The sequence below is a fragment of the Anolis sagrei genome, chromosome 5, assembly GCF_037176765.1.
Source record: "Anolis sagrei isolate rAnoSag1 chromosome 5, rAnoSag1.mat, whole genome shotgun sequence".
Classification (NCBI taxonomy): Eukaryota; Metazoa; Chordata; class Lepidosauria; order Squamata; family Dactyloidae; genus Anolis; species Anolis sagrei.
The window spans coordinates 55,325,397-55,341,920 of record NC_090025.1 but is presented as its reverse complement, the minus strand read 5'-3'; the positions used below and the strand labels follow the sequence as shown (position 1 = coordinate 55,341,920).

General features: G+C 38.5%; 1 protein-coding gene across 4 annotated transcripts in view; it reads left to right on the top strand.

The window, feature by feature from the left end:
- FSTL5 (follistatin like 5) overlaps positions 1-16,524 on the top strand; it is a 445,346-nt gene that overhangs the window by 172,638 nt on the left and 256,184 nt on the right. For all 4 annotated transcript variants that reach the window (XM_060778765.2, XM_060778762.2, XM_067468703.1 and 1 more), the window contains one exon: positions 3,044-3,292. In XM_060778765.2, the coding sequence (XP_060634748.2) occupies positions 3,044-3,292 (249 nt within the window). The remainder of the gene's footprint in view (positions 1-3,043; positions 3,293-16,524) is intronic.

The following is a 16,524-nucleotide window of genomic DNA, read 5'->3' as shown; positions in this document are numbered from 1 at the left end:
ATGCCTAGATAAGTGTTCTCTCTAGTCCTTCTCTGTGATTCTATGGGCAACATCTGGCAGACCTTCTGGTGGAACACCTAGTAGAAGTAGACCATACAATTGCACTGGAGACTTAGTACCTCATCACATTTATTTATTTGTAGCATTTCTATACTGCTTTTCTCACCCTTATTTATTTATTTATTTATTGCATTTCTATAGTGCTTTTCTCACCCTTAGGGGGTCTCAAAGCGGTGTACAACACAATAAATGGCAAAAATTCAATGCCAAACATACTATAAAAGAATACACAAAATATCTAAATCAGTAACATACAACAATGAATTAAAACCATTAAAACTATAAAAAAAACATCAAACATGAACATAAAACATTAGACTAATAAGCCATTGCACTACTCCTGCGGCTGTCATTTAGCTGCTTCAGTAGTACTTTCACTTGTGGAATGCCTGCTTGCATAGCCAGGTTTTGAGGTTTTTCTGAACACTAGGAGGAGGGAGGGGGCCAATCAAGTCTTACTGGGGAGGGAGTTCCACAGCCAAGGGGCCACCACCAAGAAGGTCCTGTCTCTTAGCCCCACCAGTTGCACCTGCGAATGCAGCGAGACTAAGAGCAGGACCTTCCCGGTGGATTTTAATGTTCTAGCTGACTCATAAAGGGACATGCATTCAGACAGGTAAGCTGGACCAGAACTGTTTAGAGCTTTATAGGCTAAAGTCAGAACTTTCAATTGTGCTCAGTAGCAGACTGGCATTTTTGGGATGACAGTTTTCCACGCTGCTCACCAGGTTGGCCCCACTGCCACATGGATGTCCCTATTGTCAATGTGATGGGGTCCCCTAGAGAGGACACTTCTCTTGGCACTGTAAGACTCTTTGGCACAATTCTATGGTATTCAGAGCTCTTTGAATATAAATGAATCCACATTCAACAAATTTGCACAATAAATGGACATTCTGTAACTGATGTTCATACAGACCAAAATGCTTCTCCTATCGCTGACTTTCTGAGAATGAGCACTGAACTGAACTGAGCTCCAGTAAACCTATGGCAGGCATGCTTACTTGAGAGTTAATTGGGGTTGACTACTTTGTCTTGGTGAATTCAAGCTAATAATTAACCTTGAATAAAATGCCACATAGGCTAGCACCAATCTCAAAGATCGTAATTGGCTGTATGATGGGTGCCTTTCTCCTTCAAGAGAATTAGTTAAAAGGGTTCTGGGAACTTAAACAAGATGTACATATAACTGCAAGTGATGCAGGTGCGAAAGGGTTGCCAGTCGCTGGATTAAAATAAAAAAGATACTTGAGTAAGAAGAATGCCTGGAAGGAAAATAATTCCCATATTTTATTGGATATCCTTAAACATACAATTTCATTTCCTCTCACACCAAGTTTCCCATCTTTCTTTCCCTCTCTCTTGTAAAAGCATGTTTCTGAATGTTCTGAGTATAACAAATGGATTTCCTGAGTTTTGAATAGGTTCCTGTGCCAACTGAATGTGTTAGAGGCAAGAAAGTGTGGTTTCTTCCACTAGCTTTGCCCCCCACTGTTCGACTGTTGATGTGGACACTGCCTTTATGCGGAGTGCTACCTGTTATGTGAGGGTTTGTTTTGCTGGCAAATAAATGTTGAATTTACCTTTGTTTGGGCATGTAAAGAATGCATATCAGGGAGAGACAGGACTACTGGGTATGGCCCTTATATACATAATAATGTCGGGAGGGCAGAGTCATAGGAAAGTTTTTGTGGTTATAACTAACAATAGAGCCATTTTCATTAAAAAAAGAAATTTCTGCTGCATACAAATGTTATAATCAGTTATTTTGGTGCTGCCCACTCTAATGGTGTCACCTAGTACAGTTTGCATCCTTTAGTAACATCACTGCCATGCAGTTCTCAAATCAGTATAATGTGCCATTTGCTTGAATCTTGAAATAGGCCAGCTTGATAAATAATTGTTGGAACCTATTAGAAAGGATGTTTTTTTCTGCTTATTTAGAACAAAAGTGGGAATAGTGCAGCCTGTAAGCCACATGCAACCTGCAAGTCTCTGATCTGTGGTCCTTAAAGCACCTCCCAAAGTCCCTAGACTGGCAATTTTCTCCCCAAATTCCACCAAAATCTCTGAAAATCTAGTGCACAATCCACTAAAATCTCCCACCTCATTTACAGTTAACCATTTCTGATTATTCTGACATAATTTATATGGTTAGGTTCGGTCGGAATCTAGGTAATTCGGAATAAATTTGGAAAGATTTGCTTTTTGAAGCAATTCAGAAGTTTTTTTTAAGGAAACCAGAAGTCCCTTTGCCCTTCTGAAACTTTTTCCACCATTTATGTTACAAAGCTGTACGCGAGTCAGAAATGATTCAGTGTTTCCTTGCTTCTGGTCCCTGGCCTTGGCTCAAGCCTGGGAAGCCGTTTTAAACCAGAGTGGATGAATTTCCTCCCTCTCCTCTTCCCTTGTTTCTGTCTGGAGCCTGGGAAGCATTTTAAAACAAAGTGGATGAATTTCCTCCCTTTGCTTCCCCCTCTCCCCCCCCCCCCCCCACTTCTGGAGTAAAACAACTACTTTCAAAGTAAAGACCACTCAATGAAACAGGAAATAACACTTTCAAACCATTAAGGAAGGATTTGGAAGTCTCGGAAGTTTCGAAAAGTTTTGAACATTTTTTCTGTGAAAACATTTTTATCAAACAAGCTATATATATATATATATATATATATATATATATATAATGATGAAGCCTAGATTATTGGGTAAAACATAAAAAGTTGTCAGGAGCACAGCAAGAAATTCATATCCGCCAGTTGAGTGAGTTTATTTAGTGTATCGTATCCAGGGAAATTTGTTGCAGACCAGGTATTCAATTTTCTGCTTTATTTGTGAATGACCCTTACATGGTAATTCTTTTAACCTTGAAATATATTCATTTGTAGAAGAGAATAAGTGATTTATTTTCAGGTGCTGTATACAGCATTATCCTAAGACAACAGCATACAATCTGATAGTCTTTTTGTTTTCTCTCTCTCTTCAGGATATGTGAGTCATGACGTGCCTCTTGGATCTTGTGAAAATAAGTATTGTGGTTTGGGTAGGCACTGTATTGTTAACAGAGGAACAGGACAAGCAGAATGTGCCTGCATGGAGCACTGCAAACCACATTATAAGCCTGTTTGTGGATCTGATGGCGAATTCTATGAAAATCACTGTGAGGTACACAGAACAGCCTGTCTGAAAAAGCAAAAGATTACCATTGTTCACAATGAAGATTGCTTCTTCAAAGGTAAGTGCATTTGGACAATACTTTGAAGACTAATCAATGGAATATTTTGAATTCAATTGAATTAAATGGCTGGAAAAGCTGTGAAATGTTTTTATGAAGAAATAGGGTGGAAACTTAATTTGACAAAACTCTCCTCCTCAGAGGAATATACCAAAGGTCTCATTTTATTTGGAGTTGCTTCTTAAAAGCCTTGAATGTAATTTAACAATTGCAGTATGACACCTACAGCCTAGAATCCTATGACCTCAACTTGAAGAGCTGTATTTTTCAAGGAAACCCGCCATTTAATAATACAATACAAATTATAGTTGTGGTATGCCCGTTTGGCTTCCTGTTAGATGAAGGTCTCATATAATTACCACGAGTAACCATCATGGATATAATACCCAATGTTGGAATCATTTTAAAAGATTCTTATCATCTGCTCTACTAATGGTTACTCCTGTCTTGCTTCTGGGTTGTTGTAGGTTTTTTGGGCTATATGGCCATGTTCTAGAAGCATTCTTTCCTGATGTTTCACTTGCATCTATGGCAGGCATCCTCAGAGGTTGTGAGGTCTGTTTCAAACTAGGAAAATTGGGTTTATATATCTGTGAAATGTCCCGGGTGGGAGAAAGAACTCTTGTCTATTTGAGGCAAGTATGAATGTTGCAGTTGGCCACCTTGATTAGCTCTGGATAGCCTTGCAGCTTCAAAGTCTGGCTGCTTCCTGCCTGGGATTCTTTGTTTAGAGATGTTGGCTGGCTCTGATTGATTCCTGTCTGGATTAGCATTTGATGGCCTGACAGGTTTTAGGTGTAGCTTGTTACTGCCTGGGGGAATCTTTTGTTGAGAGGTGATCAAGATAGCCAATTGAGACATTCACACTTAGCTCCAACAGACGACCGTTCTTTCTCCCACCCTGGATTTTCCACAGATATATAAACCCAATTTTCCTAGTTTCCAACAGACCTCTGATTATGCCTGCCATAGATGAAGGTGAAATGTCAGGAGAGAATGCTTCTAGAACATGGCCATATAGCCCAAAACACCTACAACAACCCAGTGATTCTGACCATTAAAGTCTTCGACAATACATTGTCTGGCTTCGGTTTTTCCTTCATTCAACTATTGGCTGTTATATTACAGTTTGTTTTGATTAGTCTTTTAATGGCATCTTTTATGTTTTATGGTATTATTTGCGAACCACCTTGAGGCCTTTTAAAGTCATAGAAATTATAGAAATCAATTAATTAAATGGAGCCTGGAAAGTCTAACAGCACTTAGCAGAATTTTACTAGGACGCGAACACATTTAAGATATTGTTTTGTGACAAGCTGGTTTGAATGTATTTCAAAACTCAACAGATGGGATTAGTTGAAAGACAGTTGTCTTTCTTTCTTTTAAGGTAGCACCCCACCACATATACAGTATTTTAAATAGGTTCTACATCCTCTATGCAAAAGAATACAGGCTATATAGTCATGAAGAGGGAAGAAAATTCTTTTCAAGGACTTTTTTCAACCTCTTAACTAGCACGTTTCTGCCAACAGTCCAACTCTTGTGTGAAACCATCTCTGGGACTGAACAAGAAAATCATATCAATTCCAGTTTCCAGTGCAATATATTTATGGAAGAATCGGTTAGAGAAAAGTTCAGAGAAAGTGCTTTGAAATAAATTTACATAAACGTGCATCCTTCCAACACTTACTAGGATTTTATAAAAACTAATTGGAACAGTTTGAATTGTGAAGCATTAAGTCCACATGTAGGGCTCTGCCTTGTCCACACACATACGAAAGAAATGGATCAATGATTATGGAGTCACATTGTGCTATATACCAGGGAAGCCCGTTGCCTTTTTAAAGCTAGTCTTTTGTTTTTCACTTTCTATTTGGAATTGGTGTATACATCTTAAAAGATCTTTAAAGAGATATATTCTTTTTAGGTCAGAGAAGTATAAATAGAGAAGATCCTCCATTTCAATTGAATTTTAAGCCAGTGCATATTTCAGTGCATATCCATGGAGATGAAGGTCACAAGCTGGATTTTCAAAAGTGATTTTCTAGTTTCCCCCCATGCTGAGTAGTGAGAAGTGCTTTATATAATGATAACTGAAGGCAAGTCTGGACAGCCCACATCAAACACCTTCTGATTGGAAAAAAAAGTATGAGATACGAGTCAGTTCTTCCCCCAAAGCAGATAAAGGTTTGATGTACAGGAGCATTCCACACTGTATGAGTGGTAATGTGTTATATTCAGTTCATTTCTAGCAAGCTTATTACCTTGCTAAAGAAAGAAGCTAAAATTATGACTACAATTTTAGTTCTATTAGTACATCATAGAGCCCTTTTACATTTGAGGGTTACAAGATGTTTTATAAACACCATAAAATAACCATTTTTGAATAGAAATAAAATCCAGACTACATTTGTAATATGACTGTAATACAAATATGGCAATTATATTTTACTTTATGGTGATATTGCAACCACTATGCTACTTTTTCCTGTACCATAGTATAATTCTTGCTCTTGCTCTCTTGCAATAACTTTATTATTTATTTATTTATTCCGGGCTTTTACATTTTGTCCTATCTCAACCTCCGCAGAGGGATTCAGGACGGCTAACAAATTGGCACCCCATGGCACCCACATCAAAAACATAGATACACAATTTAGCGGCAATATCATAATAACAATTTAAAACAGTATAAACAGTACAAAACAATATAAAACAGTATAAAAACAGTATAAACTTTATTGAATTTGCAGAGCCTAGAAATACATGTATTCTGTTGCAATTCTGTTTAAAAATCTGGACTGAGTCACTTGACTTACTCCATTTATGCAGGTCCACCAACATTAAAAAAGGTTGTTTTTTTGTGAATGATCTTTCAAGAACACTATATACTCTGGGTTACTGTAAGTTTTTTCAGGCTGTATGGCCATGTTCCAGAAGCATTATCTCTTGTTGTTTCAGCTACATCTATGGTAGGCATCCTCAGGGGTTGTGAGGTCTATCACAGCATCTAAGGATGCCTGCCATAGATGCAGGTGAAATGTCAGGAGAGAATGCTTCTGGAACATGGCCATACAGCCCAAAAAACTTACAGCAACCCAGTGATTCTGGCCATGAAAGCCTTTGACAATACTATAAACCTTATTTCACAGCATTAGTCACACTTTTTTTTCTTTTTCCCTTTAAAAAGAGGGTGTGTGACTATTACGTGGTAAACATTTTAAGAGGCTTGGCAGTCAAAGGAGACTCTGTAAACCTCACCAATGAGCATGTGTGGGTGAATAGAGCCTTTGGAGTCTCTCCTAGCTACTAGCACAATGCTGAGTGAGAGATACAGGGCCTCCTTTGGCTGACAGCAGTCAAAGGAGGATCATTAGTTCTGGCTTGCAGATACATGTGCAGGCGAGCTTCATCTGCCCACATGCCTTCTGGAGTTCCATTCCCCCCTGAGTTCTTGCTCCTTGGAGCAGCCCCTGTATCGCCAAGGGCAGGTGAAGGCACAAGAGTTGGAATAACTCCTGCACCTTCACCTGCCCTTGGCGATACAGGGGCTGCTCCAAGGAGCAAGAATGCAGTGGGAATGGAACTATTATGTGATTTGGTAAGTTTGCCATGATATTCCCTACTAATGCACAGTAGCTTATGTTGTACATTTCGGGTCTTCTTGAACAATAGATCAGAATGGATAATATATGACTTTCTAGATATTTCACATTGAAACTTGCATTATCCCATAGTGTTTTGCAAGCCAACAACATCTGGATGTTTGCAAGTAGACGACTTCACTTTAAACAACAATATAATTGAATAATTTCACATTGGAAATTAATAGGATTTAATGACATCTGTTTGGTCTTTCGTTGATTAGTGGCTATTGGCAACCTCCACACAAATGGAAATTATATATAAATCTAAAATAGCATCTTGAAAACACATGATCAGGAGTTGTTTGCCCTTATTTTGCTAGCACTTGCAAAGTTTTCCCCTCTGCTTGCAGTGTGTGCCAATTTGAGGCCTGGCAGCATGTGACATTAACAATTTAGGCAGAAAGCAAACAATTTATGCTAACACTCATAATCTGCATACAAAAAAGAAAAAGAATATCACTTATTAGGAATTTTAGGATTTCTCATTGAAATAGAAGATAAAGGGATTATCTAGCAGAAACTTTTTGCCTGATGGGAAAATGTTTTTGCATTAGCCCCATAGCAGGGTGCCAGTCAGGCTTAATAAAGTAAATGAAAGTGAATGAAAATCAGCGTGTCTGGCTTCTGCTTTCTAATCTATTGGTTAAGAATGCACCAATGTGAACATAGGGAAACTCTTCCAGAAATGTGATACATGCACAATTGTCACTTCGTTTTTTCATTAACCAGTCTAGATATAAAAATTGTCACTTCTATAGCATGCAACTTACATGTTGGAAGCAAGATAAATTGTCTCTCCATCATTCTCTGGTGTCTTTTGTGTGTGTGGGTGTGTGGGTGTGTCAGGAGCAACTTGAGAAACTGCAAGTTGCTTCTGGTGTGAGAGAATTTGCTGTCTGTAAGGACATTGCCCAGGGGATGCTTGGATGTTTTACCATCCTGTGGAAGACTTCTCTCATATCCCCATATGAGAAGCTGGACCTGACAGTTGGCAGCTCATCCTGCTCCCCGGATTCAAACCACTGACCTTTTGGCCAGCAGTTCTGCTGGCACAAAGGTTTAATCCATTGCACCACCAGGGGTTCCTTCCTGTGAAAACCCATGATAAATACAGCCATGAATTGAATTCATGAAGATGAGAAAAAATCAAGCCTAACTATGTGTTGATTGTTCCTTGTTTTTGTACAGTAGATTTTCTGGCTGTTTCTTTTTCTGCCTTGTAAAACAAATAGAATGACAAACTAAAACACAAGTAAACACAGTAAGGATTTTGTTCAGTGCTGTTAGAGATATATTTGAATACTCTGTCATGTCATCCCATACTGGGAGGCTGAAATTCACCCTGTACAAAATATGGAGAAATGTGACCTATTTCTCCTGAGCTGAAACCTTACTTTGTTTTCAAAGAAGTTGCAGCCCTTTGTAACTTATTTTTAGCTAGATTAATGATGCTTGAAGAAGTTGTTGTGTCTGAATTTTGATATGGACTGACTTGATTTGCGGGAAGTAGTTGTCTTTAAGATTTCAGTTCAAGTGAGCTTCAATACTGATGCTACACATCTGATAGTATCAGGCTAGCTAAGGGTCTATGGAGCAAATTGTCTGGAACTTTCACATGAAGGGATTAGACAGGTTCTACTGTTCCTTTGTCCCCCTCAATGCCCAATATAGATTGTCTAAAACAGTGTTTTCTCTCTGCATAATGATAGATCAGCTCCACAAGAAATGGAAAAAATACAGTAGAGTCTCACTTGAAGAGAGATATTGACAAGCTGGAATGTGTCCAGAGGAGGGTGACTAAAATGATCTAGGGTCTGGAGAACAAGCCCTATGAGGAGCAGCCTAAAGAGCTGGGCATATTTAGCCTGCAGAAGAGAAGACTGAGAGGAGACATGATAGCTATGTATAAATATGTGAGGGGAAGTCATAGGGAGGAGGGAGCAAGCTTATTTTCTGTTGCCCTGGAGACTAGGACGTGGAGCAATTGCTTCAAATACAAAAAAGGAGATTCCACCTTAACATTACGAAGGACTTCGTAACTGTGAGAACAGCAGTTCAGCAGTGGACCTCTCTACCCCAGAGTGTGGTGGAGGCTCCTTATATGGAGGCTTTTGAACAGAGGCTGGATGGCCATTTGTTGGGGGTGCTTTGAATGTGAGTGTCCTGCTTCTTGCCAGGGTGTTGGACTGGATGGCCCACAATGTCTCTTCCAACTCCATGATTCTATGACTCTATCAAGCATAAACAGGCCAGCAGAACATTGGATAAGCACAAATGTTTGATAATAAGGAGGAATTAAGGAAAAGCCTATTAAAATTTACCATATATAAATATGGTAAATAAATAAATAAAGTCTATTAAAAGTCAAATTATGTTATGATTTTACAAATTAAGCACCAAAACATCATGTTTTATAACAAATTGACAGAAAAAGCAGTTCAATACTTTCAATGTGGTAATTACTGTATTTACAAATTTAGCACCAAAACAGACAAGGCTTCCTTTGTTCTCCCACCCTGGACATTTTTCCAGATGGGAGGCAGACTGTGTTGGACAATATAGACCGTTGGGTTAGTGAAGGTTGGATAAGCAAGACTCTACTGTACTTGAAATCTCATTTGCTGATGAGTTTTTAAAGAAATATTTTATTATAATAGAAGTTTCACTATACATTATACAATCAGTCTTATTTTATGATGTGCCAAATATCACCACGCTCTAATTTTTATCTACCAACAGGTTTTGATGGCAAAATAGATACTTATTTTTGAGACCTTGCTGACTACGCTGTCTAAAATGGAATTCCATATAGTCACAATATTTTTGACAGGTTCCTGCATTAACCTTTTTCCACTGGTGATACAAATCTCTTGAGCATATTCAGACAACCACCCTGGGCATTACCTCAGTTGTTTTTGAGCTAGTGCTCTTGCTGGCTGGTCAAGTGAGAGAACAGAGAAGTGTTTGATGACAGTAATAAACAACAGGCTGTTGATTGGTGCCAATGTGCTATTAACAAGCCACTGTGGGTGGTGATTGCAAATGATTCATAAAATGTTCCATCCGATTCTGACAGTGTCCTTAACTGCAAGTTCTGTCAGCATGAGCTGATGGCTGGCTTCCATGTTCAGAAGCCCGGAGTTCTCCTTTATCTTGGGAACTGAACTTCTATTTTGCGTGACAAGGAACCGTGAAAGTGTGCAGTGATGTCACCAAGTGCTGCATTTCATACACATTAGGCAGTAACTAGGAGGAAATTCACGGTCTGTAAGTAAAGAGGCTTCAGCATATTGCCATGTAAGTCACATGTTTTGCACAGCATGTAACCTTGCTGACTCATATCATTACAGCGGGAATTTCTTTCTACATTTTTTTCCACCATCTGTTCGAACTCTCCAAAATAGATCTAGAAAGACAAAATATAGAATGGATTCTCATCCAGGCCAGTGTTTTCTTTGATGGTGACAGACAACTATTTTAAAATTTTAAAAAATCTTATGTGACAGTTTCTTTTCTGCAATGTTTGTATGTGAGGATGTGTAAGAAGAATTTATGAATAGAAAGTAAAACACAGAACAGTAAATAGTTTTCTCCCTTATGTGCCCTAAAATTAAAATCAGGCATATTATTCTGACCTTGGACATTCCACAGGTATATAAACCTCACTTGCCTAGTTTGCAATAGACCTCACAACTTTTGTGGATGTCTGCCATAGATGTGGGTGAAATGTCAGGAGAGAATGCCTCTGGAACATGGCCATACAGCCCAGAAAACTCACAGGAACCCATATTAGTCTTCTTCTCGCTTTTCTCCCACAACACAAAATGAGATTATTGCAGTTCTAAACTATATATTTTAGATCTTCTTCCAGGGCAATAACATTTTTTATATCTCACAACTTACTTTGCCAACTCAGATTGACCACTGGGAAATCCTAAAAGAACGATCTATAAAGGTACTCCTGTTTTGATTGGGATTTGTTGTGAGGTTGCCATATAATTCAGTTTCTGAATCCAGATTATCTGTTTTGAATTGGATGATACGAGTCTACACAGGCATATAATTGAATTCAAAGCAGATAATCTGGATTATATGGCAGTGCAGATGGGTCCACAGTCACAATCTCTATCATGTTATTTGGTGAGTCATTTGGCTCTTGTTCTGGCCTTTGCTCCTGCTCTTATTTCCTTTATGGTGGATTTTCTTCTGCCTTGACTACTGGCTAGGGTCAGCTTGATCTAGAAATACTAAGCAGGCTCCACCCATTTTGACTGGATCTCATTTAAATTCATGTGTTTATATTGTTATCTCAACTCTGAGTCAAAATATCCCCTGGAATTGCTTATATACAATCACTAAACATAAAACCAGGTCTTGTCTGTGCGCTTGCAAAGGCATGGCACAAAAAGTAAAACCATGCTAAGGAAGAAAGAGAAAATGCAGTCATTTTCTAGTAAAATGGGCATGTTTTTCATCTTACCTCCCTTTGCCATAAGTGTCCTTGAAAATATTTAAATATGAAAATATTTAAATATGGAAATGAATGATGGAGTTCAACTATGAACTCCATCATTCATTTGCCTCTTCATTCACCCTTTTATTCTGTGTCAGGGGTTAGGACTTTCGTGGTCTTCCAGAAGTTTGTGAGCTGTATGTTTCATCATTCATAGCCAGCCGTGACAGTGCCAATGAATACAATATTTCTGTCACTTTACATGAAATAAAAACATAGTAAGATCACTGATCTGGATGTTAAACTGAAGGCCACCATGAATGCTGATATAACACATAATCCAGATAATCTGTCAGTTTTAAACTACAGGATCCTTTTTGACTAGTTGCTCACTCAGGGCCCTTCCAATCAAAACAACCATATAACCCAAACTATCAAGGCAGGTAATTCACATTATCTGCTTTGAAATAACTGGATTATCCGAGTCCACACTGCTATATAATCCAGTTATATGTGGATTTTATGCAGTTGTTTGGAAGGAGCCTTAGAGTGGTGGGGTTTTAGTAACCTTGGAATCTATTCTTGTGCTTTGCTACTCTACTGCTGAATACACATACCCAGTGTGGAATAGATCTCACCATGTTAAAACAGTGGATATGTTTTAATGAGACATGCTGCATTATGACAGGATGTCTAGACCCTACACCACTGGAAAAATTATACTATTTTAGCTGGTATTCTACCACCTGACATCCATCAGGAAGTAGCAGCCTGTAATGAAAGTACCAAGGCAAGGAATTGACATCTCCAGCCCATCCTCTGTTCAAATATCAGGCAGCAAACCAATTCCTTAAATCAAGAAATAGCTTTCTAGGATCTACAGAGATACTTGCAGTAACACCTCAGCAAGTGAGAGTCCAAAAGTGGCAGGCTAAAACTGGGAACCTCAATCAGTGGCTGATACCAGATGAGAAATGCCCACCTGGGCACACAGAAGACTGGGCGACTTTGGAGGCACTTGTGGTGTACTCTGGCACCACAAGAGCCAACCTTAATGAATGAGGCTATGAGTGAAGTCCACTACATGCGAGTGTGGAAAAGAGCAAACCACAGACCACTTACTACAATGCAGTCTGAGCCCTGCCATGTGCACAATGGAGGACCTTCTTACAGTGACACCAGAGGCACTCCAAGTGGCCAGCTTCGGGTAAAAGGAAATTGAGTATAATGCCAAGTTATTAACTTGGTAGTTTTTCTATACATTATAACTGTATTCTCATTTCACTTCTGACACAATAAATAAATGGTAACCTTGAAAATATATATGCCTATATATGCAGTAATGTTTGCCAGTATTAGTACCAGTATTGAAGATGTTTCCATGGCGTGCATGCCTCGCATGTTGTTACTTTTCTATACATCAATAACATTCTGACTTCTTTTTCTTAATGATCCTTTCATTCAGCCTTCTTTTCCTAGCATCATAACCCATGTGGAAAGCTAAAACAAATGAATTATTTAAACTTTTTTTTAAAAAAAAATCATGGGTAACAATAATCTGAACAAGCAGGTTTCAGTTCTGTTTTGGACAATTATAATCTGAAAACTCCACTAATAATTTGTGTAGGATGAGGTAGATCTGTAATTCTAGAAGGCAGAGAAATGTTTTCAGCATCCATTTTGTGCGTTTGAAAATTGTAGTGAGTTCATGCCAGAGTATGGAAAGGGCAAACAAGGTGGCTGGCAACAGAATGAATGGCAGCATCCCATTTCAAAATGCTACTGGTGTCAGGGCAGAATGGAAAAAATAGAATCAAAATTGACACTTTAGAGTAGCAAAATGTCTTGCATATTAATGGTCACATTTTCAATGGATTTTGTTTAATAATGCTACTTAGTAAATCAAGAGAGGAGTGCTATTCATAGGGCAAATGTGACTATGTGCAGTCATAGCATTTTATTAAAATAATGTAACTCATTCCTAAAGCTGAGACAGTTTTTTGTGAACAAAAAAGAGCAGGGTCAAATAATTACAGTGATGGGTAATTATAGTTTCATGTACACTTTGTACCTGCTTCCAGGACAAAATAGTTAGTTAATTATCTCTTCTATTATAGCATTTCAAGAAGAAATAGATTTGAATATGGAAATTTTATTTCCTGTCAGTGTTTGAGATGTATAACCTAAAACACTATAATTCTTTTAGCCTTCATTGGGTTTATGCTATAGAAACTTTGACAGGACACTTTATCTTTCTTATACTATAAAGCAGTGGTTCTCAATCTTCCTAATGCTGCGACCCCCAACCATAAAATTATTTTCATTGCTACTTCATAACTGTAATTTTGCTACTGTTATGAATTGTAATGTAAATATCTGATATGCAGGATGTATTTTCATTCACTGGACCAAATTTGGCACAAATACCCAATACGCCCAAATGTGAATATTGGTGGGGTTGGGGGGGGGGGGGGGGTTGATTTTGTTATTTCATAGTTGTAGTGCTGGGATTGATAGTTCAACTACAATCAAAGAACATTCTGAACTCCATCAACAATGGAATTGAACCAAACTTGGCACACAGAACTCCCATGACCAACAGAAAATACTGGAAGAGTTTGGTGGGCACTGATCCTGAGTTTTGGAGCTATAGTTAAACCACATCCAGAGAGCACTGTAGACTCAAACAATGATGGATTTGGGCCAAACTTGGTTCCTAAGACCATCAGAAATATGTGTTTTCTGATGGATTTGGTGACCCCTCTGACACCCCTCTCACAAACCCCCCAGGGGTCATGACTCCCAGGTTGAGAAACACTGCCATAAAGTATGCCAAGAAGAAGTTGGTTTTGATACTATGAAATCTAGATCAGTATGCAGCCAATATATGAATATATATGATGGTTTTTGGTGACCCCTCTGACACCCCTCTCACAAACCCCCCAGGGGTCATGACTCCCAGGTTGAGAAACACTGCCATAAAGTATGCCAAGAAGAAGTTGGTTTTGAGACTATGAAATCTAGATCAGTATGCAGCCAATATATGAAACTATAAAAGAGATCATCCCATGTCAGATTGTTTCAAGTATAAATAATGAGAAATGTACAACAAACACATTGTATCTGGATATTTCCAAAAGAAATGTTAACAGGGGCTGTTGTGTATATGTGTGTACAATAACAAATAGTTTTTATCAAATTTTGTTTTGATAAGAAAGATGCTGCTGCATCATGACCTTTTACAGTACCTTTATTTTCCAAAACAAAATGCATTTAATATGTCATCGACACATTGGGTTACATCCAGAGTCCCGGAAAAGGGATGGGAAAAACCTTCTCATCTTAAGAAAACTGTCAAGGTCCATAACATTTTTCACCACAATATGAGAACAAATGAACACCCTGGTTTGCTTGCTGGTTTGTTTTGTCCATCTTGCTCATTGAATGTTTGCCATATGTGCTGGAAACCGCCCTCAGTCCCTTCTCTTGTCGTTGTTGTTGTTGTTGTTGTTGTTGTTCACCACAAAATGCTTACCTGGGAGTTACCTTGGACTGTTCTCTGACTTACAAGAAGCAGTGCTTGAATATCAAGCCCAAAGTGGACAGTAGAAACGATATCATATGAAAGCTGACTGGCACAACCTAGGGATTATAACCAGATACAGTGAAGACGCTTTGCTATTCTGCTGCTGAATATGCATGTCCAGTGTGGAACACATCTCAACACACTAAAACAGTAGATGTGGCTCTTAATGAAACATGCCACATTACCACAGGATGTCTGCGCCCTACACCACTGTTTAGCCGGCAATAGTAGCATGCAATAATGAAAGGACCAAGGCAGTGACATCTCCGGCCCATCCCCTGTTCGGATATCAGCCAGCACGTCAATGCCTTAAATCAAGAAATAGTTTTTTAAGATCTACAGAGATCTCACAGGAACAACTCAGCAAGCAAGAGTCCAAAAGTGGCAGGCTAAAAGCCGGAACCTCAATCCTTGACTGATACTGGATGAGAGACTCCCTCCTGGGCACACAGAAGACTGCACGATTTCGGAGGTGCTGAACAGACTGTGCTCTGGCAGCACAAGATGTAGAGCCAACCTTAACAAATGGGGCCACAAAGTGGAGTCCATGAGATGCAAGTGTGGAGAGGAGCAAACCACAGACCTAGTCTGAGCCCTGCCATATGCACAAAGGAGGACCTTTTTATAGCAACACCAGAGACACTCCAAATGGTCAGCTCCTGGTCAAAGGACATTTAATATAATGCCAAGCTTTTAAACTTTGTGTTTTTTTAAATACATGACAACTGTACCCTTGATTCGCTCCTGACACAATAAACAAACAAACAAACAAATAAATAAATAAAACCACAAAATGCTGCATTAAGTTTAATACATAAGTTAAAAAAAGGAAATTACCATATATTTTGTATAAAATACTAGGTTTTTGCAAAACCTCCATAGTTTCCATTATTGGAAACTATAATTTCCATTCATAGTTTATCATTTAAGGTTACATTCCAGACCTCCCCAAACTATGCTTCCAGCATGAGATTAGTTACTATTTTCCTATTCGTTCTGATTATAAGTCTCACCACTGTGAGTAAAACAATCACCAATTCTTTCTTTTCCATTTCTAAATTCAACTTTGTGGTGTCCATTAGTAATGCAGATATAAGATCGGCCCCCTCCTTACTGGCATTCCGGAGAAAAGTGAAGACCTGGCTGTTTGAACAGGCATTTGACTAAGCAGTGCAAGTGATTGATTAGGGGAACATGGAATAATGGATAACGAGACTGGATTCTGATTCTATTGATGAGATCTGATGGATTTGTTATATTGATGTATTGTTGTATTGATATTTACTGTTTAATTAATTTATTATGTTATTGCTTTTAAATGCCCAATGATCTTGTATTGTGTATACTGAAACTGTTGCTGTGAACCGCTCTGAGTCGCCTAAGGGCTGAGAAGAGCGGTATACAAATGAGGTAAATAAATAAATAATAACCTAGCATCCAAGGTGATGTTTATTCTTATGTTACCTGTTTCCATAAATATATTGTTCCAAAAACTCTTCAACTGGAGACATTCCCACCATAAATGAAAATATGTCCCTTTATTATC